General features: G+C 28.4%; 2 protein-coding genes and 1 long non-coding RNA gene across 3 annotated transcripts; 1 reads left to right on the top strand and 2 right to left on the bottom strand.

The window, feature by feature from the left end:
• Positions 1 to 200: 200 nt before the first annotated feature.
• LOC123270298 (39S ribosomal protein L16, mitochondrial) lies at positions 201 to 2,402 on the bottom strand. The gene is made up of 6 exons (XM_044736291.1): positions 2,241 to 2,402; positions 2,074 to 2,145; positions 960 to 1,117; positions 749 to 883; positions 552 to 662; positions 201 to 475 (listed from the first exon to the last, which is right to left on the bottom strand). The coding sequence occupies exons 1-6, from the start codon at positions 2,278 to 2,280 to the stop codon at positions 260 to 262; spliced, it is 732 nt and encodes a 243-aa protein (XP_044592226.1). The 5' UTR covers positions 2,281 to 2,402; the 3' UTR covers positions 201 to 259.
• A 1,043-nt stretch (positions 2,403 to 3,445) lies between these two features.
• On the top strand, positions 3,446 to 13,953 carry LOC123270295 (caspase Dronc). The gene is made up of 6 exons (XM_044736287.1): positions 3,446 to 3,973; positions 4,430 to 4,680; positions 9,180 to 9,450; positions 9,524 to 9,792; positions 13,236 to 13,515; positions 13,604 to 13,953. Exons 1-6 carry the CDS (start codon positions 3,836 to 3,838, stop codon positions 13,715 to 13,717), a joined length of 1,323 nt encoding a protein of 440 aa, XP_044592222.1. The 5' UTR covers positions 3,446 to 3,835; the 3' UTR covers positions 13,718 to 13,953.
• LOC123270300 lies at positions 5,959 to 24,431 on the bottom strand. The gene is made up of 3 exons (XR_006510561.1): positions 24,136 to 24,431; positions 7,564 to 7,566; positions 5,959 to 5,970 (listed from the first exon to the last, which is right to left on the bottom strand). It is a non-coding gene; the product is annotated as an uncharacterized LOC123270300 (long non-coding RNA).
• Positions 24,432 to 25,085: the final 654 nt, after the last annotated feature.

The raw sequence follows: 25,085 nt of genomic DNA on the forward strand, positions 1-25,085 counted from the left end.
AAAGCTAAAAGGTGTCCGATTTGGCATGGAATGCTCCGTTTAAAATCCCATCATTCTAATATTATATAAATATAAGTCAGTTTTAACCGATACTTCTTACAGTAAAGATATATATCTTCAAGTACTTAAAAAAATTCACGACTTTTAACGTAAAACTTCTTTAATAAATTATTTGAAATAAAAGCTAAGAAATTGAACAATTATTTTTTTACCATAATTAAATTTTTATTTGATCCCTTAACAATAACTTACAAAAGACTTATATGTGTTTAGAGAACCAAAGTTTATCAGATGGCGAAATCCAGTTATGACAACCAGCTAGGTTATTTTGAATAATATACTTCCAAGTCCACGGATTCAGATTAGTTTCTTCGAGAGTTTCTTCTTCAATGCGTTCTGCCTCCATCATATCATAAGTGACAGCCTTAGCCTCAAAAGGCATCTTCATCGCCACGTTCTCCAACACCCTTTGGATCTGCAAGACAAATTCGCCAGTTACTCACTCTTATAATTGCAAAGCTTCAATATTACTGCTGACCAAAAATCAGTACCTGGAAATATTCCACATCACCACCAATTTCGAGAATCACCCTTCCAGCCTTTATCGGAGTCACATAGTGATCTATATGTCCTTTACCACCTCCCATTCTTTGACCTTGTCCCTAATTTAATCCAAGCATCGATTAAAAATTTATTGTATCTGCTTAATAATTTTTTTTAATTGCAGATTGTTCATAATCAAATCTACCTTTTTAGTAATTGGCTGCCAAGGCGCGTCAACCCTCCAGACGGCAAACAACTTGGGAAACTCCTTAAATCGTCTTATAAATGTCATACGCGCCATCTCAAAGTGCTCGTACTTCAATCTTCCCCCTTTTAAAGCCTATTTTAAATCATAAATAATTTAATTATAAGAATTATCAATTATTGAATTTAAAAGTTTTTAATAATTAACTCACAATTATTCCATACTGTTTATGAATAAGTGACGTGTGTATTTCTTCAGGACCTCTCATCAATCGCAATTTCTTCTGCATCTTAAATGGCCTAAGCGCTGCTGGATATTGTGGTACTTTTTCCATAATCTTTAATCTCATTTTCTCCGGGTACTCGATTTCTGTTATTAATTTTTTTAATCAATAGTTTGAATTTTTATATTATTAATTAAAAAGACAACTCATAGAAAAAAAATAATTTTTATTTGAAAAGTTAATTAATAATACGATATATTTTTTTAAATTCCGTTCAGAATTTATTTAAATTTTCACGCATTATTTTTTTTTACAATAATGTATTTACTAAAAAATTCACCAAATTTGTCTGATAAATTTTTCAGGAATTTTTTTTTTTTTTTTTTTTAACAAATAAATTAAAATTAAAAAGTTAATTTTCAAAATTTACACTCTAAATTTTATTTTTATTTTTACATATAAAAATTTTATGATACTGAAGTTAACAGACATCTGACAATTTTTTAGATTTCTATCACAATTAAGGTAAAATACCCAGATACTGACACTGGCCTAGTTGACACTTGCAACTTTATTCCAATTAAAAAAATAAAATGTTTTCAAAAAACCAATTATATCAAAATTTATAATTCATAAATTGTATTTATGAATGTATTGAAGTTGGCTTTTTTTTGTAATTGAAATAAAATTGCAAGTGTCAATAACTTGACTAGTGTCAATAACTGTGTCTATTACCTTACATACTTACGAAAAAAATTCAGTGAAAAATTCCATCAATAAAAATTCATCAACAGACACTTAGACCATTTTGATTATTTTTTGTAAAAGATAAATTAGTATGAAAAAAATATTTTTAAAAGATTGCAATCATAATTTTTTGGAATTTTCTTTGTAATTTATTCGTTAAAAAACTTCAAAAATTATTAGATGTTTGCTAATTTCAGTATCACAGATTTTCTTCAACATAACTTAATTATTAAAAAATAACAAAATTTATCAAATGCCTGCTAATTTTTTTTTTTACAAGTTGTTTAAAAAAAAACTCAATTTTTAAAGAAAAAAAAAATTTATGTCTGTAAATAAAAATAATCATTAATATTACCTCTTTTTGGCGGAGGCACGGGATACCTTTTTAATCCCATTGATTGATTCATTGCGACAACTAATTTATCCGCTAAAAATTAACAATAAATATTTATAAGTAAATAATTCTCAATTAAAATAAAAATAATTAAACATAACCTGCAAAACATGTATTAGATATTTTACCTGACAGTAGTGAACGTTGATTTAATTTCATCAAAAACATCTTGCTAATTTTTTATTTCACTTTAGAGTAATTATTTATTGATTTATTTATAACTTAGTTTTTAATTTTTTAACTTATAAAAATTTTAGAGTAACCAACTATATAAATAATAACAATAGTTCAATGTTCCGTCGAGTATTCAAACTCGATAACAGCTGTCTCCAAGTTCGGCGGTCGATAATCGAATCAACAATCGATTGTTGAAGTGATTTTTTGACAGGTGAAAATATGAAATTTAATTCCATCCTGAAAGTGAAAATTGTATAATTATTAATTTAAAAAAAGTAAATTTTAGATAATTACAATATTTTTAATTGTAATAATAAAATTCATACAATTTTATGTTTCAAATTACCGTGCAAAAACTTTTTTATAATTTTTAACTTTCTTGTAAAAAATCTAAAATTTACAGTAAAAGTTTTCATGAAAATTAATTTAGCATATATTTAATTATTTTATGACAAATAGATTATGGCAAAAAAAATTAGAAAAAAAATTACATGTAAAAATTTTTTAAAATAAAAAATGCAATTTTCTAAAAATAATTTTTTGGCACAAATTTGTTTGTTAAAAAAAATTAAAAAATTGTCAAGTGGCAGCTAAATGTAATGTCATAAATTTTTCAAATAAATTTTTTTGCATTGATATTTTATGATTAAATTATAAAAACTCTTTTTTTTTTTTTTTTTTTTTAATGGTTACAACATTTATTTTAATCAAAGTTAATTTCCAATAAAAATATCTTTCGCTCTTTTGGCTCTCTTAAGTTGGCGGGGAAAAATTAATTTTTTTAACTTTTTTATTGCCAAATCATTTGTCCGTCATTTGTTCGTGATTGTTCAATTAAATTTATTGTTTGTTCGATGTTCATTTTTTTATAAATAATTTTAAAAATTTCGACCTAAACCTAGCCCTTAATATGATAGTATCTGCGGTTTTTTTTTTTTTTTTTTTTTCTATTAATCCTAACTAGAGATTGTTTATTCGATCGTATTTTTTTTTATAATCAATTTTTTAATATAATTACACCCACGCAACTGCACATGTTTAAATAAGATCCGACAACTTAAGAGAGCCCGCTCTTTTAGTTAATTTTTTGTTATAAAAATGAAAATTTGCTTTTGCTATAGTATGTTGACGCACCGAGTATAGCAGTTGCAAGATAGTATACAGTTGACATGTGAGTCATTGGCAAGTATTAAAATTCTCAGAAATCATCAGAGTTAACAAAGAAAAAACCTGACTGAAATCCGACTGATCTAGCTGTCAAAATGTGTTAATGTAAATGTCAGTGTTCCAGTATTTACTAATTAAAAAGTTATCTGTGATAAAGTATTTTAAGAGTGAGAGTGATAACCCATGAATACTACATGTATAACACCAATTTTTTTGTATTGTACGAATGTATAAAAATATTCATAAGCTACTTAGTTGGGTTAGAAAATTAAATAATTAATTAAACTACCACGGTTGCATTTATCCAGCATTTATTTTTATTTTTATTTATCTTGTAAGATATATTTATATTTAAATACATATTGTATTGTTGTTTACCATGGAGCAAGAAGATCGTGAGAAAATAGATCGATGTATTGATAAATTAGTGCCTCTAATCAACATGGAATCAATCTGGCCAATGTTGTTTTTTCACCAAATTTTTTTTAGCGATGATGTTAGTGTGCCAAAATGGAAGGTAAAGTATATTTAATTATATTTTTAAAAAAATTTGTTCCTAAAATTCTACATAGATTAATGTCATAGATTATTTTAACTGAAAATATTTAAAAAAATTTTACTTGGAGTATTTGACAGAGGTGGAATTTTTCTTTCAATTTTTTCATAACAATTTGGTAAAAAAAATTCTAGAAACTGAAAAGTGTAAATTTATAATACTCAAGTTCATTTATTAAATTAGAATTAAAAAATATTTTTAAAAAATTGCACTAATAGTTTTTCAAGTTTTTTACAAATGAAATTTTTTTTTTTTTAATTTTTTTGTAATAATTTTTTCAAAAAAAAAAAATTTTTAAGTTTTTTAGATGTCAGCTAACTTAATTTTCATTGAAAATTTTTCTATGGTTTTTAAATATTGATATATGTTTTATTCATTATAATTTATAATTTATATTTGTAATGATTAAATTTACAGGACCGACTGGAAACACCAGAAACAAAACGTGAAATTTTGTTAAAGATAAAAACTCGAGGGCCTCATGCATTTAAAAATTTAATCCAATGTCTGCGAGAAACTCACCAAGAAAATCTGATAATCTTGTTGGAGAATCCGCAATCCGACTTGTCAATGACCTTAGCTACAATGAACATTAGCAACAATAGCAACTCTGCTAGTGATATTTGTTGTGCTCAACCTAGTACCAATAATAATCTTCCTTATGATCCGTAAGTAGTTTAATGAATAGTTAATTAATTCTTGAAATCAGCAGATAACTGACCAATTATTCGATTTTGCTTGATGAATAAATTATAACTAAAAAACTATTTTTAGAATTTTGCATTTATAATTTTTTAGAATTTCTTCATATAGAGTTTTCTGTCGTAATCAATTTAAAAGAATTTTAAAAATGATCAAATGACAGATGTTTCTTAATTTTAGGTTTCTTAATTTTAGTATCAATAGTTAATTATTGGAATGAGCTCATATCTGACCAGCTACCTATTCGATTTTGTTTAATAAATAAATTAGAAAAAAAAACATTTTTTTTTTAAATTGCATTTATAATTTTTTTAAATTTCTTCGTATGAAGTTTTTTGTCGTGACTTTTTAGTAAGAAAATTATTAAAATAATCAGATATCAGATTTCTGTTAATTTGAATACCAATAATTGGATATTAGAATTAATAAATTATAACTAAAAAGTTATATATTTTTTCTGATATCTTTATATTGAGCTTTTTAATATAATTTATTTGTAGAAAAATTATTAGATATCACTTAATATTGTTACGTCCCAAGAAAACAAAGAAAAAAATAAAAATATATATCGCGTTACTAATGCCAGAAGGGCGCATCTCAACATCTACGCCCTTTTGGCTTTGCAGAGCCAAAAGGGCATACAAAAAAATTTTTTTTCCTCCAACCAACCTAAAAATGTTTATAACGTTCAGATCTGTAAGAAAAGTAAATAAAAAAATTTTTTTTGTATACGCCCTTTTGGCTCTAAGACAAAAAAATTCTAAAGCCAAAAGGGCGTATCATTTTTTTTAATCATAATTAATTATTAGCTTTAAAAAAAAAAGTTATAACACCGGTAAAAATAATGACATTTCAACTCATTTCATTTAAAAAAAATATGGATTTGAATTAAAAAAAAAACCAAAACAACAGTAACATTCTATTTGGAGAAAAATATCGTTGACTCAATTACAAAATTTTCATTTCTATTCATCTTTGTACGACAGGCACATTTCAAAAAAAATACCATCGATATTACAAAAATCTGTGCTTTGATGATGGTAACAACTGATAAATTTGTTTTAAAATTAAAGTATTTTTTCAAAGTTAAGATTTACAAGCAATATATATTTATTACTTTTCACTTTCAGAAGCAAAAGATAATGATAATGGAGACGACATCGGAGTAATGCCTAACTAAATTGATATTTTAGTTTCTTCTTTAATCAAATACATATTCTCTTCAAATAAAATGAGTAGAAGAGTCATTATTTTTACTAGTGTTATAATTTTGCTTTTTTTTTTAAGGCTAATAATTATGATTAAAAAAAAATGATACGCCCTTTTGGCTTTAGAATTTTTTTGTCTTAGAGTCAAAAGGGCGTATTCGCTCCGAGGCCATCGAGGCCAGCGCCAGAGGCGGCGCTTTTACGCACTGTATGACGAATATTATGACAGTTCTTTGGTGCTGTTATATGTAAATAAGTGATTTGTTTTATAAAAAAAAAAAGTGCAATTATAAAAAAAAATCATGAATGTGAAGAAAAAAGCATATTACAATTGTTCAGTAAATGATTGTAATAACACTTCAGTCAATTCTAATTACAAATTTTATTCTTTTCCTACGGATAATTCACAGTTCCCTTTTAAAGTGGTTAGACGTCAGGCTTGGTTAGATGCATTAAAAAAAAGGGAGTAAGTATAATAATTAATTAATTATTAATTCACTTAAATTATTTTTTCAAATGTAGTTGAATTTTAAGTTTATTTGTTAATGTTTACTCATAAAATTTTAATTAATAAATAATGAATTAATAATGAATTAATAATGAATTAATAATGAATAATAAACAATGATTCTTCGGATGTTTTTGATTCACTTCTGTCATTATTTATATAATGAATAACTGCATAAATATGCTTACACTTGGCAGCAGCTTGAGATACACAAGTACATGATCTGTCAATGACATGTCTGTTGTTGTCAAGCTAAAAGAAATAAAAATTAATTGTTAACTACTCTGAAAGTATAAAATATAATGGTATTGAAACTAAGAGACATATGATAATTTTTAGAATTTTTTTAACAAATAAATTATAGTAGAAAAATTTTTTTTTAAATTCAATCTTTAAAAACTCTAAAAAATTGTAAACGCAATTTTTTTAAATATTTTTCTAGGCCTAGTTTATTTTGATAAAAAAATAAAAAAATTGTCAAGTGCCTGCTAATTTCAATGTCATTAAAATATATGATACATCAAATTATTAAAGCGAGTAAATAAAATGAATACTTAAAAAGTATATATGTAACTGACTTACCTCCAATTTTACTTTATATGGAGGACTGGTGACACTTGTTTGTCTTATAACACTAGCTGTTATTATTGTTGAAAAATTAGGGTCACTACTCTCTTCTACCCTTTTGACATTTGTTTCAGCTAATTTTTTTCCATTAATTATTTTTTGAGGATTAAATTCTATGGAGTGAGTAACATTTTTAAATCCTGTTCGTGAAATACGTATCATCATCAGAGGTTAAATGATACAAAACATTTAATTAAGCAATTAAATTATTATTTTTGTTAGGCGATTAAATTTTTTTTTAATTATACTAATATAGTACTTGTTAAAAATAATTTTTTTTTTCACGAAAAATCTTTGATAATTTAAAAATCAAATTTTTTCACTCATTTGCTAATTGCTTGTTTACTTAAATGATCGTCATACAGTGTTAAATATGACCACGGGCGGCGTTGCGCTCGGTTGGCCTCGGAGCGAATACAAAAAAAATTTTTTTATTTACTTTTCTTACAGATCTAAATGTTAGAAACATTTTTAGGTTAGTTGGAGGAAAAAAATTTTTTTTATACGCCCTTTTGGCTTTGCAAAGTCAAAAAGGGCGTAGATGTTGAGATGCGCCCATTTGGCATTAGTAACGCGATATATAGATGCAGTTAATTTTTTTTTTTTTTTTTTTTTTAATTAATAAATTTGTCCGATTAACCAATTTGTCCTTTTGTGGGACTGAAGTGCAGTATTTTATATCGGTATTTGATATGATTTTTAAGTCATAATTAGTGCTGTAAGATGGACAGTGGTGCTTCTCGGCCTATCTTACCTTACCCCTTCCCAGTGCTCTGTTACTAGCTCTGGGGATATTGTAGGAGTATTTAGTAGCATAACATTAAAAAAAATTTATATTTGCTATTAATTTGTTGTATTTATCACAAATTTGAGTTATATATACATTAGAAATAAACTTTTTTTTTTTTTTTTTTTTTTTTTTTGTGAAGCAAAGCATGTGCTCGTCAATTGACCTACTAAAAAAAATGACCGCCGGTCATTTTTCGAATTTAATTGCGATTTAATTTAAAATCTAAATTTAAAAACTTGACCAAAAAATGACCGAAAAATTTTTTACGGTCATTTTCCATCTAAGTAGTTGAGCAAGCCAGATTTGTTTATTACCGTCAGAATTTTTAGATAAATTTTGTTTTTAATATTTAAAATATTTAGGTTGCATATGAAATAGGTTGGTTTTTTTTTTTTTTTTTTTTTTTTTTTAGAGGAATTTTCGTAAAAAGAAAAAAAAATGCTCATGAATTTTTGTGACTGACCGAAAAAAAAATGACGTCAACTGACGAGCATTTGCTCGTGATTTGACCAAAGTTAAAAATGACCGTCATTTCATATCACTACGTGAGGCCCTTATTTTTCCGAGAAAACCTTAGGGAGAGGGCAAAGAACCCGGGAAAACAGGATCTTATTAGACAGTTTTTTCCCCCAAACTTTACTAAATAGAACCGCCCAGATAATCGGAGGCCCAAATACTTGTCTTCATTTTTGAGTTCTGTTCGGATCAGTCTATCTAGTAAATAAGTAGCCTAATTCTGAGTCTTCCGTCTGAGCCTCTGTTAGAACGCACTCTCGTGCGGGAGTCTCACCAGAGACTTCCGTCGAAGAATCTCTCGTAAAAGATCTCCAGGTTTGCGGATCGCATAAATCTTAGTTAGCGGTCGGTTTTTTTCCCACGTAAACTAAAAATTGTATTTTAAAGTAGCAAAAGTAAAAGTAAATAAAATGAAAATCTTAAAGAGTATAAAATAATTATGTACAACTGTGTGTGTCGACGACATAGTATGATAAATTAAATTGTAATTCTTGTTCAGATTGTGTAAATTCATAATTAAAAACGGCAATAATTGTAAACCATAAAATGTATGAATTAATTTTGTTTTTCAACATAAATTTCTGAAAATTAAATTCTAAAATTAATAATTATATAAAAATATTCAACATAAGACAATCGCACCGTTTTTCTTCATCCTTCTGGGTTTCCGGTCTAATGGTTAAAAAATACTAGAACCAAAATAAATTTAAATAATTTATGTCCAAAAATTTCGACGTAACAATATTAATTCCGATAATTATTTTTTATGGAATAAAAATTGATAAAATATTAATTGTTACAATTAAATTATTTTAGATATGAAGAAGAGATAGTTTATAATCCAATTGAAGCTGGTGAAGCATTGAGGATCAAAGTTAAGAAATCTACAAGATTCATGGAAATAACTAATGAACCTCTTTACCCTATGAAAAGTAATCCTCGAGGAATAGTATTGTTGATAACCATCATAGAGTACGTTGCTTCTGATCGTAATCGACAATCAGCAAAGTTAGATCATAAAAACTTAATCGAGTTGTTCAAACAAATGGGATTTAAGGTTGTTGATAAAATAAATTTGACTGCTGATGTAAGTACTGACTATCAAATTAATTTTACTGGCTAATTTTTATTCATAAAAATTAGTAACAAATTTTTTCCAGGAAATAAGAAAAGAGTTAAAAGATTTTTCAAAATCACAAAAATTGCGACATGTAGATTCTTGCTTTGTTATCATTTCTGCCCACGGAAACTCGACTGGGGCCGAAGAAAATGAAGATGAAGATAGTGTGATCCACGGGATTGATCATACTGGAGTTAAATCAACTCCACACAAAGAAATTAAGTGTGAGGAAATAATAAAATATTTTTCAGCTGCGAAGTGTCCTAACATGATTGGAAAACCCAAAGTATTTGTTTTCCAAGCGTGCAGGTAATTTTATTCAATTGATTATTTTATTTATTAATATGTAATTGACAATTAATCTACATGATTGAGAGAAAAAAAGAAAATTTGTCTCCGTTACATTTATATGATAAAACAGGTTTTTTGTAAATGTCATTATACGTTAAATTTTAATCCATATAATTAGTAGAAAAATCCAAATTTTGTAACGGATATATTTTTATTTTAAAGGGGATTTTAATAGATAAATTTGGTATCATCAAAAAAGTCATAGTTTGAATTTGTCTTTTCGCAGTTTGATATTTTTTCGTCAATATTTAATTTATCATATAAATAATAACACCGGCACACAAAAAAAAAGTTGTCAGTACTTTTAACCGGACCTACCTATCTTTATGTATTTTGACGCGCTGAATTTGAATCTGAAATCAGTATTGCCCGTACACCCTTAAAATTTTGAGTAAAATCCAAAAAACCCAAAAAAAGGCAAAAAAATTGCGAAAAACTGCAGTCACAGCGATGAATAAAATTTTGTGGACCCAGATCAAGTATGCTTGTTATGTATTTCAATTCACTGAATCTGAATCTAAACGTTAATCAGCCCGTTGAGCCGTCAAAATTTGAAAAAATAGCAAAAAAACCGAAAAAAATTGCAATAAATTATGAAAAATCGAAATTATCGAGATAAAAAAATTTTTTGGATTCAGATTGAGTATGATTTTGATGTACTTTGTTTCACTGAATTTGAATCTGAAATCTTGTCCCATTAACGTTTTAAAATTGATAAAAAATCTCAAAAATCCAAAAAAATCGGGAAAATTACAGTTATAAATATGAGAAAAAAATCTGTTAAACACGATTAATGGAGATGGTACGAAACCATATTTTCGAATTTTAGACTGTCGTTCGTTTGTATCGAATTTTTTTATCTTCAAATGATCTACGCAGTGGGTTCCTTTTCTTAGGTTGCTTAATAAACCTCAAACTACACTTCATGGATTCTTACGTCAACCACTTTTCTGAAAATCTTGAAGACTGCAGCGAATAACAAGGATAACGATTTTATCAAGACTTAAGTGAAATGAGGGGTAGGTATCGAGTAAATTAGAATGTCAACATGATGTCAGATTTGTGCTGGATGCTAACAAGAGAAACACCAGAAGAAAACAGAAAACGTAAAAGGAACCCACTGCGTAGGTCAATTGAAGATAAAAAAATTAGAAAAACGGTTGACCCTGAAGGCCATCCCTGCAACTTCCCTCTAATTCCATACTTAGGCGCTTAAAATTGCACCAATGACGTTTTTGAGCTCTTCGAGCTTAAAAATACAATTTATGGGTTATTTTGAGCTCTCCGAGCTCAAAGATATTGCTTTCCAATTGCTTTCTCTTCGAGCTCAAAAGTCTGATAGAGATTTAATAAGACACTATTTTTTGAATTTTTAAACCGCAATAACTTTTGAATGAATAAACCGATTTTCACGCAGTTGGCAGCATTCGAAGCAGTTTTTCAAGCCTCACAAAGAATCTCAAATTTTGAATTGATCGCGCTAGGAATTTCGGAGTTATTCCGAAAAAACACTTTTTTCGGTTTTCTTTCGTTCACGATATCTCTCGAACGAATCAACCGATTTTGACCGGACTGGTGGCGATCGACGTGGTTTTTTGAGGTTAAGAGCTGATTAGTTTTTGGAATTGAATTATCAAGCCCTTTTAAAAGTTATTCCAAAAAAACCACATTTGAAAAAAATTTTTTTTTCAGTTTTTTGAAGATTTCTCAAAATCTATTGATCTGAATCGGTCCAAATAGTTTTCAAAATCTAAGTTTGGTCAAGCCCTTTCAAATGGCACCAACCGCGATGAGATCGGTCAAGCCGTTCAAAAGTTATAAGCGGTTCACATACTTTCACACACACACACACACACACACACACACACACACACACACAGATACCGTGACAACCTCGCGGGGATAGTCAGGGAAGCTTCCTGTGACCTTCAAACGTCGAGATCTGATGAAAACTCGATTTTTGCAAAACGGGGTGAAAACAATAACTTCCCGATTTTTGAAAACTTTCGTCTGAAATTTGAAAATATGGTTCCGTACCATCTCCTTACAAGCTATTTTTTAAAGATTTAAAAAGTTTGTAAATTTTTCAATTCTAAGATCATATTCCATCTATGAAAATTCACTCAAGTCATTAACAATCGTGTTTAATAGATTTTTTTCTCATATTTATAACTGTAATTTCCCCGATTTTTTTGGTATTTTGAGATTTTTTTACTTTTAAACCGTTAATGGGACAAGATTTCAGATTCAAATTCAGTGAAACAAAGTACATCAAAATCATACTCAATCTGAATCCAAAAAATTTTTTTTATCCCGATAATTTCGATTTCTCATGATTTATTGCAATTTTTTGCTATTTTTTCAAATTTTGACGGCTCAACGAGCTAATTAACGTTCAAATTCAGATTCAATAAATTGAAATACATAAAAATCATAATTGATCTGGGTCCACAAAATTTTATTTATCGCCGTAACTGCAGTTTTTCGCAATTTTTTGCCTTTTATGGGTTTTATGGATTTTACTTAAAATTTTGACGGTGTACAGGCAAAACTGACTTCAGATTCAGATTCAGCGCGTCAAAATACCTAAAGATAGGTAGGTCCGGTCAAAAGTACTAACAACTTTTTTTTTGTGTGCCGGTGTAATTAATGAAATAAGTAAAACATTATGATTTGGGATATTTCTTTGTTTTAAGGTAGTTGTAGCGTGATAGGCATTTCAACAGAAAATTATGAAATTTTTTTTATTGAAAGATAAATATATTAATAATTCACTACCAAAATTTCAGATCAATTGACCGCACCGTTTTTGAGTAATTAATTTTTGAAATTGCATCTTTTACACGTAGCGGTATAGAGAGATGATAAAGTTAGTATGAAATCTTTGGCCCACTCGAGTGGTATGGAAGATTTCATACTAACTTTACCATCTCTCTATACCTCTACGTGTAAAAGATACAATTTCGAAAATTAATTACTCAAAAACGGTGCGGTCAATTGATCTGAAATTTTGGTAGTGAATTATTAATATATTTATCTTTCAATAAAAAAAATTTCATAATTTTCTGTTGAAATGCCTATCACGCTACAACTACCTTAAATGTATTGTATATATTTTTTGGTGATATTAAATTTTTTACTTGAAGTTATTGAAGAAGTTCTAAATAGTTTGTTGATTTTATAAGTTTGTCTTTGTGAAAATTATTCATTAAATAATTGGAAATTTATCCTAGGATAGCAATATTTTTTTTTTATTTATTTAAAAAGTACCCTAACTATCTATATTGAGATTATAGTTATCGAAAAATCATTAAGCAAAAGTTTGCAGTCGTATAGTTACTGTAGGTTGTTAATTATTTGTGAATTAATAATAATTAGTTAATATATCGGTTCTATTTCAGAGGAAAAAACATACAAAAGGCTTTGACTTCTAAAAGTTCCCAGTGTACAAACAGCATCAAATCGCTGAACCTAGAAATTGACGAGAATGAAGAAAATTTCACAAATTCACGTGCTGGCATATCTTGTCGTAATTTTGAGGATATTATTGTGTTCCAATCAACGTTACCTGGTCATGTGTCATTCCGCGACACCAAGTATGGGTCTTGGTTCATACAAATATTCTGCGAGGTCTTCATGAAACAAGCTTATCGTTTAGATTTAGTTCGACTTTTTCAGAAAGTAAATAACTTTCTTAATTATTTTTTCCTTTTTTTAATAATTTAACTATGAAAATTTTATTGATTGTAATTTTGGACGAATTTTTCAGATTGATATCCGTCTAAAAGCACTCAAGGTGTCAGACTATTACTGCCAAACTGCTACCTTAAAGCTATTAGGGTTTAACAAGGATCTTTACATCAATCCTGGATATTTTGAATAAAAATTTTACCTCGAATATTAGATTTTATAGTAATCGAACACGAACAATTTTTTCTTCCATTTTTTAAACATTTTTAAATTTTGAATTTAAAATGTCAGTAATTCCATTTTATATTTATGTATCGAATTATGTGATACTTTATTATATTAATTTTTGTAATATTCTTTATCAAGTTTATCAATGTAGATTGAATCTACGTAGTTTTAGATATTTTGTACTCTTTATATTCCATCAAAGCAATAAATGTGATTCATTATTTAACAAAATAGTTAAATAATGACAATAATTTATAATGATTTTTTTTTAAGATTTCTATTATAAAAAAAAAATTGTTTTTTAATTTTCAGTCACGAAATTAATTGAAATTTTTATCAAAACTGGAGGAATAATAGTTTGAATTGAAATCCTGTAGCAAACGGTTGATTCGTTCGCGGGATAATAATTTTTTAAAATAATAAAAATAAAAAGTGGTTTTTCAATATAATTTTTCCATTCTACTAGTACGAAAGTTATTGCAGGTCAAATATTAAAAAAAAAATTAGAAAAACGGTTGACCCTGAAAGCCATCCCTGCAACTTCCCTCTGATTTCATACCTAGGCGCTTAAAATTGCACTTATGACGTTTTTGAGCTCTTCCAGCTCAAAAATACAATCTATGTGTTATTTCGAATTCTCCGAGCTCAAAGAGATAGCTTTGCTATGTTTTTGAGCTCTTCGAGCTCAAAAGTCTTTTCAAAATTTGAAGAAACACGATTTTTCTAATTTTCAAACCGCTGTAACTTTTTAATAAATCAACCGATTTTCACGCGGTAGGCGGTGATCGACGCAGTTTTTCGAATTCTATGATATATTTTCTAACAGAAGTTAATATGAATATTAAGGAACCATTTTTTTTCTAAATCCTCATTTTCATCACTCTTTCTGAATATGACAAAAAAAAATTTATTATTTCAATTTTTTATTTGTTTTTTAAATAACCAATTTCTTATGAACAAATGAATTTTCGCGCTATATTTTTTTTAAATACTATAAAAATATACAAAAACGGTCATGTATCGTTTTTTAAGCAAAAAAATTTTTTCATATTTTTTACATAATTTAAAAAATTCTCATGCTTTGAACTTGTAGTCTTATCCGTGTTTCTCATTATAATAATTATTATAACTTACAAACTATCAAAGATACGACCATGATACTTAAGATCTTTATTGTATCATTCTTGATCAATTATTTATTAAATTCTTGGTGAATGTTTATAAAAAAAAATTTGAGAAAATTTTTTTCAATGCTTCTAAATTTGAATTTTCAAATTATTATTTTGAGAGGTATTGCGGCAAGAAAAAGACACCAATAATAGGTTATGGTTATTGGTTTTTTTTTTCACACACTAGTGCTGCCTCTCTATACAGACTATCGCTCACTTACTTCCACTCACGTAAAATATTGAAAGTCACTAACTTCAAACATTTTTTATAAAAAAATGAATACCGCTCGTTTGTGTTATTTTTGATAAAAAAAAACTTGTTATAACTTCAATTAAATATTCTGAGTTTTTCTAAAAAATCCTAAGAAAAGTATTGTTGTTATTCAATAAAATGTTCACTCTAACTACGGTCAGGATAGAGAATATATGTTAAATGTACGATTTTTGATTGCTAATATTTCAAAAATTAGCACCGCAAGGGCTATTAAAAAAAATTTATTCGTATAGAGGACACTTAAAAGTACGCGTATTCAAAAATTGAAGAACATTGTAAGAAAAGTGATTTTGCACAGTGCCTCCTTAACGTTTGTCAAAGCAAAAACTCAAAATTTTATTGGCGTTAGGTAGGATAATAAAAGACAATAAAATCCAGAAAACGTACCCTTAACCATGTGATAATTAGAATAAATAAAAAAAACTGATAATCAAATGGAATTAAAAATATAAAAAAATTATTTTTAAGTAGTCCAATAATTACTCTATAAAATTGTCTTGAATTATAAAAGACGTAACTTCAATAGTTTAAAACATATACTCATTTAAAGATTGAAGAATGCATTTTTTTATAAACAAATGTTTATAAAAATTGAACCTTAACAGATATCGAGCATATAAAAATTTATTATATAAATCAATAAAGTGTCTAAAAGATCATTCTGATTGTCAAAAACCGTATCATCAATAGTTTAGAAGTTATACAAATTTATAAATAGATAAAATAGTTGACCGCTTGAACTTTGATGGGGTAAATTATTTTAAAATTCAATAAAAAATAGAGAAAAATTTTTTTTTTTTAATGATTATTTCACTAAGACAATAAAATGATACAAAAAAATTAGGAAAACAGTTGACCCTACAGGCCATTCCTGCAACTTCCCGCTCATTTCGTACACAAAACTGCATTTATTACGCTTTTGAGCTCTTCGAGCTCAAAAATATAATTTTCGTATCATTTTGAGCTCTACGAGCTCAAAAATCTGCTAGAAGTTAAATGACACACTATTTGTCAAATTTTTAAATCACGATAACTTTTGAATGAATTAACCGATTTTTACGTGGTTCACTGAAAAAAAGTTTTCTACGCTTCACTATCCGTTGTATCGTGAACGGCATATCGCTATAATCAGGGAACGGATCCTGATGGTCGCGATCTAAGCTCGAAGCGCCAGTGTCTTCGGCGTAAGTTCCTAACCTCATTTGTCATTGTTTATCGACAATTATTAAGTGCATGGTGATTATTGTCGTAATTATTATTACTGGATAAAATATTTAAAACTTGGCTTCGATCATATAAATCATTATTTGAAACATCAATAATAAATTATGCAAAGTCAGTTTCTCCGTCACCGCTAGGTGTATTCAATAGATCGCTAAATTAGCAAAACGGATAGTGACCATAGCGATCTAGTATTTCGTAACGTGCGTATAGTGACAGTAGCGATACTGTATCCTGAAGCGTAGAAAACTTTTTTTTCAGTGTTGGTGGCATTCAACGCAGTTTTTTAAGCCTCATGAAGAACCTTTAAGTTTAAATCGATCGAACGAAAAGTTTCGAAGTAATTCCCAAAAAACGATTTTTTCGATTTTTTTCGTTAACGATAACTTACGAACGAATTAACTGATTTTGACCGGGTTGGCGGCAATCGACGTGGTTTTTTGTTGTTAAGAGCTGATTAGTTTGTGGAATCGATCGGTAGAGACGTTTAAAAGTTATTCCAAAAAAACCACACTTAAAAAAAATTTTTAAAACTTGGCTTCGATCATATAAATCATTATTTGAAACATCAATAATAAATTATGCAAAGTCAGTTTCTCCGTCACCGCTAGGTGTATTCAATAGATCGCTAAATTAGCAAAACGGATAGTGACCATAGCGATCTAGTATTTCGTAACGTGCGTATAGTGACAGTAGCGATACTGTATCCTGAAGCGTAGAAAACTTTTTTTTCAGTGTTGGTGGCATTCAACGCAGTTTTTTAAGCCTCATGAAGAACCTTTAAGTTTAAATCGATCGAACGAAAAGTTTCGAAGTAATTCCCAAAAAACGATTTTTTCGATTTTTTTCGTTAACGATAACTTACGAACGAATTAACTGATTTTGACCGGGTTGGCGGCAATCGACGTGGTTTTTTGTTGTTAAGAGCTGATTAGTTTGTGGAATCGATCGGTAGAGACGTTTAAAAGTTATTCCAAAAAAACCACACTTAAAAAAAATTTTTTTTGCAGTTTTTTTGAGATTTCTCAAAATCTACTGGTTCGAATCGATCCAAATCATGGTCAGAATCTAAGTTTCGTCAAGCCCTTTCGAATGGTGCTAACCGCGATGAAATCGGTCAAGCCGTTCAAAAGTTATGAGAGGTTTACATACGGCCGCACACACACACACACACACACACACACACACACACACACACACACACACACACACACACACACACACACACACACACACACACACACACACACACACACACACACAGACGTACGGACATCATCGCGGAAACATTCGGGGAGGTTTCCAGGACCTCAAAACGTCAACATCCATTGAAAACTCGATTTTCGAAAAACGGGGTTAAACCAATAACTTCCCGATTTCTGAAAATTTTCAATTTTCTTAGCGGGAAGTTAAAAATTTTTTAAAAATATTCAACTTGTCTATTTGCTTATAACAAATTTTTAAACAATTAATGTTAAAATTTTTTGAGCCAAGCTACTAAGCGCAATATATTGATATATGAAAAAAAATTTTTTCTAACATTAGCCGGATATTTCAATTTTTGATAACTTTGAAAAATCATTATAAATAAATGAAAAAACTTTTATAAACTTTTACTATGGAGTTTTGTTCATTATTTATATAACAAGAGCTCCCAGAAGAAAAAAAATTTATAGACACATTTTTTAAACTTTTATAAGAGATTTTATGAAAACTCAAGTCTACGAAAAATTAGTTAATTAATAATTAAATAACTTAAACAAAATTCAAGCTAAAAGTTATTTTTTTGCAGGGCTATATTCCTTTAAGTGTCTAGATGACACCATAACTTATTCAGATTTTTAAATTAATATTGAATGTTATAATAAAAAAAGTATTTTGTGTTCTCCTCTTTTAGAATTTTTGATCAAATTTCAGATATCTTTAATATTTTTTAAATTATAGCTACAAAACGGAGACCCTTTTTTTCTCTTCGTTTTTTGTTTATAGCAAATGAAATTTTTAATGGCGAATAAATTAAAAAATACCCCTCTCTCAGAATTAAATTCTGAAACCAATACACCAATCGCCATATTTTTAAGAGCCCTGTAACGATTTTTCGCAGAAAACTCACTTCTCGACTAGACTAAATAGTTTTAAAAAAATTTCAATTTAGAAGCATTGAAAAAATTTTTCTTAAGGTAGTACCTCCACGAAAAGCATATTTCAAGAAACTTATGGAATTTTTTTTATCGAAAGATTAATATATTAATAATTCACCACCAAAATTTCAGATCAATTCACCGTACCGTTTTTGAGTAATTAATTTTCGAAATTGCATCTTTTACACGTAGAGGTGTAGAGAGATGGTAAAGTTAGTATGAAATCTTCCAAACCACTCGAGTGATGCAAATAGATTTCATACTAACTTTACCATCTCTCTATACCTCTACGTGTAAAAGATGCAATTTTGAAAATTAATTACTCAAAAACGGTACGGTGAATTGATCTGAAATTTTGGTGGTGAATTATTAATATATTTATTTTTCGATAAAAAAAATTCTATAAGTTTCTTGAAATATGCTTTTCGTGGAGGTACTACCTTAAATTTTTTTTATAAACATTCACCAAGAATTGAATAAATAATTGATCAAGAGCTTAAACTAACAGCTTAATTTATTTATTGTTTCATGGTGAACAATAAAGACCTTAAGTGTCATGGTCGTATCTTCGATAGTTTGTAAGTTATAATAATAATAATTATTGTACGGAGAAACACGAATAAAAACTGCAAGTTCGAAGCATGAGAATTTTTTAAAATATATAAAAAATATAAAAAAATTTTTTTGTTTAAAAAACGATACATGGCCGTTTTTGTATATTTTTATAGTATTTAAAAAAAAATATAGCGCGAAAATTCATTTGTTCATTACAAATAGTTTATTTAAAAAATAAATAAAAAAGTGAAATAATAAATTTTTTTTGTCATATTCAGAAAGAGCAATGAAAATGAGGATTTAAAAAAAACGGTCCCTTAATATTCATATTAATTTGCATAAAAAAATTGTTAACTAACAAGTGCGATTTTAAGCAATAAAAAAATTTTTTTACGAAACGATTTTTATCTTAAAAATCATTATTTTGATTATTAATTATATTTCCAAAAAAAATTTTTCAACTATCTTATAAATAAGACATTTGTTTATAACAATTTTTTAAACAATTATGGTAAAAAAATATTAAACTTTATTTTCATATGGCTTTTAGTAATAAAAAATCGAATGAATCGGGATATTAAAAAAAATTTTTTTTTTTCAATGTTTTATTTATGTTTCCTCATTTTCAGCAATTTTTAATTGTTTGTAAAAAAAATAAAAATGAAAAATTTTTAATTTTTCCAACGAGGATCTTTTCTAAAGCAAAAATAATTTTTTTTGTTTAAGCGTCCAAGTAAACCGGAGCGTGCGCGCGCAGTCACACATTTTTTCGCTATTTTCACCGCTCAATTAAAATTATTTTAGGAAATTTTATGCCCTTTTTGGATCTTTTTTCAAATTCTCGATATCTCAAAAACTTTTTGAGATATTTGCAAAAAACCAACCCCTCTTTTTTTCTAATTTGTTTATAACTTTTAAACTATTTGTATACGCGACATGGCACCAACCGTAAAACATATCTACATAAAAATCCGCACACAATGACACCTCGAACATAATTTTATGTGGAGGCCTTGACCCGGTTGTTTTTTTTGCTCTTGTTGACCAGACTAATGAAGAATACCCGAGTCAAAATTAAAAAAATGATTTGAGCCTCTTGAGCCTCCTTTCTTTTGTTGTTGGGTTTGCATGGAAATTTAAAACTGTATTTTCACCCTCATCGGCCTAAAAATAGGCTGTCGAGGTCAAAATCACAGTTTAAAACTTTATTTTGAGCCTAAAGAGCCTACCTCGAGGGTCTGTAGGTTGTTTCCATCTTTTTATTTTTTAGAACATATAATATTTTTATAATAGCAAAAATTTTATAATTAAAAAACTGGACTTAGAAAATTTTTAACTTTTATCGTTGCAAAAAATTTTTTAAGTGTAGAGTTGAAATAAAAATTATGACTATTGTAATTAATGTTGCAACAATTGATCAATAATCCATAAAATATACGGACGGTAATAAGCAATAACATCTCAACTTAAACTTTTTCTAATGATTATCGTTAGCATATTCGGGTTTATATATGGGGCATTTCATGCCAAATCGACCACTCTTGATCTTGACGATTTTCGATTTCCTGAAATTTTTGTATCTTTCTCTACCCTACTGAAAACAATTTTTAAAATTTTTTCAAATTTTTTTACCCAACCAAAAAAAAGTTACGAGTTATTTAAAGAAAAATATGTTTTTTTTTTCTTAAATAACCATAACTTTTTTGAAAATTGACTTATTGGGATGTTTTCTTTTTTTAATTTTTGTTTTAAAATGTACTTTTTAGAAAAAAAAATCAAAATAATAATTTGGATTCATATTCTACGTTTTTTTTAACTTTTGGAAAAAACGAAAATTTGGGGATGATGCTCATTTTTTATTTCCGATTTATTTTTTTTTTTATAAAAAACCAGTATTTTCTGCGAATTTCCTAAAATTTTCAGAGTGACATTTTTTTTCTTTCTATTGTCTTTTTTAGAAATGAAAAAAAAAAAAATTTTTTTTCAATGTTTGTTTTTCGTTATACCACTGAAAATTTTTCAGCAGATTTAGAAAACTTCAAAATCCGAGAAAAAAAAATAAAAACAAAAATTAAAAATAACAATCATCGAAAAAATTTGATTATTATTTTTCAATGAAGTCAGATCAAAAATTAAAAGAAGCATTCAATTTTTTTTATCAAATGGCATGCGCCGGACATAGCATGCCGCTAATAGCAGCCATTTTTATCTGAATCCATTCCCCTTTCCTTTCTTTCCCCTCGCCTACATCGTATTAACCAATAAGGATCTTTTTTATGGTAGAGATGTAGGCTCAGAAGGCTTAATTTATGGTTCTAAAACGGTGATTTTGGCCTAACTTTGGTAAAAGCGGACAAAAATACCACTTGTAGGCTGAAATTACGTTTCTGATATACGCGTCATCATAGTCGAAAAAATCTAAAACCATAATTTCAGCCTATAACTCCTCGAGTAGGTTGTGGAAGCTCAAAATATGTTTTTAATTTTGACTCGGGATAGAAAAGAATTAAAATGATCGGGGTTTGAATTATTTTTAATATGATAGTTAGAATTGGAATGAATTAAAACGAGAGAAGTTTGAATTCTTTTGAATTCAGTTTAATACTGTTCGAAAAATTAAAAAGAATTCAAATTACCGGTGTTTGAATTATTTTCTATTCTTTTGAATGCGACTATCGGAATTAAATAGAATTAAAATGATTTTTTTAATGAGGGTAATTTATTTATTTAACCGAATCTCATTATAACATCACATTTATTCAAATAATAAAATAAGTAATGATTTCAATATTAGGCAGGAGTAGAGCAGACCAAAACTTCCTTTAGGAAATGTAACAAATTTTTTTTTTCAAAATCATTCAAAAGTAATGATAAAAATAATTTTGCACATTTTGTCATGACCAAAAAAATTCTTTTCGTTAAAGAAAAAAATTTTATCACATCTCTGACTATGCAAGTCTGATCAGATCTACCCGGAAAAAAATGATCAGACCTGACCATACCTGTTCACGTATGATCAAGCCTGAAATTAGACATGGTCATGCCTGTTCATGTCTGAAGCGATAAATACGCTCAGGCCTGATCATGCCTGTCCGTGCCTGTTCATGTCTGTCCATCCCTGTTCATATCTGAAGCGTTAAATACACTCAGGCCTGATCATTCCTGTCCATGCCTGTTCATGCTAAGAACCAAATATGTTAACCCTGATTAAGAAATCTAATTTGAAATGATTTAGAATGATTTGGAATGATTTAAATGCATCGGGTTTGAGTACTATATAGATATACTATTAACATGAAGGTAATCATTTCAAATTATTTTTTTGAATCAGGGAAGAAACAATTTTTGAATATGTTCAGTGTATATAAATTAATTTTGATTTATAAATTTGTAAATTATCAATAAACGGCATATTTTACTGTTCAATAAATAAAAGTATTTTGATTATCATTAAAAACCTACCGTAGGGTAAATTTAATTAAATTTTCTAGGCATCGACAGGCATGAACAGGCTTGAGCATATTTAATGCTTCAAACATGAACAGGCATGAACCGGCCTGAGCATATTTAATGCTTCAAACATGAACAGGCATGGACAGACATGAACAGACATGAGCGTATTCAACCCTTCAGCCATGGACAGGCCTGATCAGACATGAACAGGCATGGACAGGCCTGATCAGACATAAACAGGCGTGAGCGTATTTCACCCTTCAGACATGGACAGGCATGAACAGGCCTGATCAGACCTGACCGTATTTAACCCTTCAGACATGGACATGCCTGATCAGAGATCAACAGACCTGAGCGTATTTGACGCTTCAGGCCTGATCATACACGAACAGGCATGGTCAGGTCTGATCATTTTTTCCCGGGTATAATTTTTGTATCATTTTGAGCTCTCCGAGCTCAAAAATCTGCTAGAAGTTGAATAAAACACTATTTTTCGAATTTTTAAACCGCAATAACTTTTGAATGAATGAACCAATTTTTACGTGGTTGGTGGCATTCAACGCAGTTTTTAAAGCCTCATAAAGAACTTTTAAGTTTAAATTGATCGAACAAGGAATTTCAAAGTAATTCCTAAAAAACGATTTTTTTTTTTTCCGTTAACGATAACTCACGAACGAATTGACCAATTTCGACCGGGCTGGCGGCAATCGACGTATTTTTTTGATGCTAAGAGCTGATTAGTTTTTTGAATCGATCGGTTAAACCATTTGAAAGTTATTCCAAACGAACCACATTTGAAAAATTTTTTTTTTGCAGTTTTTTTGAGATTTCTCAAAATCTACTGGTTTGAATCGGTCCAAATTATGGTCAAAATCTAAGTTTAGTCAAGCCCTTCGAATGGTGCAAACCGCGATGAAATCGGTCAAGCCGTTCAAAAGTTATGAGAGGTTTACATACGACCGTACACACACACACACATACAGACGTACGGACATCATCGCAGAAACATTCGAGGAGGCTTCCTAGGACCTCAAAACGTCAACATCCGTTGAAAACTCGATTTTTGAAAAACGGGGTGAAACCAATAACTTCCCGATTTTTGAAAATTTTCAATTTTCTTATCGGGAAGTTAAAAAGTTTGTATTTTCACACTGTTAAAACTAATTTTACTAAGAAGTGCGAAACTGCACCCTCTAAGTTTTTCAGAATATTTTAATGGGATAGAAATATATTTTAGAAAACTTCTTAAAGAACATATGGTCTAATACATATATGTGTATAGAATCTTTTATAGAGTCCGTAAGAAAAATTAGATTATGCATATTAATGCATTTCTCATTATGCACATCTCTCCATGTTCTATAATAATTTTTCTGCGAAAATGTTAATTGGTAAAAATTTTTAAATTAAAACAAGTGGCTGTTTTTTACTCTCATGAATTAAAAACAATGGTGAGTATGTATATTAGTTTGCGCCATAATTCAAATTATATCTAGATAATTTTTTTAATAACTTAAGAGTTTAGTGATTCATTACTGTGCCGACAAACGTTAAGTTATATTTTCGTTACCCTGATAGCCATAGCGCTTTCTCAGTAAGTGTTGACTTCCAGCAGTTACGGTTAATTTATACATCAAGTTGGCGGTAATTCTTCACTCAACAACAGTTGTAAGCAAATTGACGGAAATCTACGGCCGCAACTTGAATTCAAGTTAACAATCAAACTTGTAGTTAAATTTCCTTTCAACTTTACTACAGTTCGACGGAAATACTTGTACAGCAAGTTTTGACGTCTATTTGCAGAGTAAGTTATAGGTAACTAATAGGTAATCGCTCGCTTTGCCAACTTTTTCCGTCAAGTTTGCTTCAAATTGCGGATATAGATTGACAGTAAGTTATAGGTAAGGTGGCTATCAGGGTACCGTTTACTGCAAAAAATTGGTAATATTTGAAATGGTAGAGTTTTAATTTATAATAGACTTTAAAAGCGTTAGAGCTGTATTAGAGTTTTTTTGGTATAGTTGTTTGTGTGTGAGTTGTTCCTGATAGGTATTAAACTGATAGAAATGAAAAATGGTAGGTTTTCAAACTATTGATATTGATTCTGGTAGAGATTATTATGGTATAGTTTCGCGGTAAAGTTGTTAACCGGTAAATTTTCTGATTGGTTGACTTAAATGTTGGTAGAGAAGTAATTGGTATTCTTGGAATTGCTAAGACTGTCTAATGGTATAGCTATAGTTACAGTAGACGTATTAGATTTTTTTTTTTTTCTAAGTATCAATAAATATCAGTTTTATTATCATTTTCATACCTGGTACTAGTTTTGGCTCTTGAAACAAACGAAGTTATTAATACTTATCTACTGTGCTATCTAAAGGTGATTTATCAATTTGAATTAAATTAAATCTCTATAATTTTGAATATTTTTTATATTTTAAATTCCATCAGAACATTAAATGTAATTAATTTTTCAATCAGCATTAGCTTTAAATTTTTAATGACACATTTTGTTAATTT

Source organism: Cotesia glomerata, linkage group LG8 (genome assembly GCF_020080835.1).
Source record: "Cotesia glomerata isolate CgM1 linkage group LG8, MPM_Cglom_v2.3, whole genome shotgun sequence".
Classification (NCBI taxonomy): Eukaryota; Metazoa; Arthropoda; class Insecta; order Hymenoptera; family Braconidae; genus Cotesia; species Cotesia glomerata.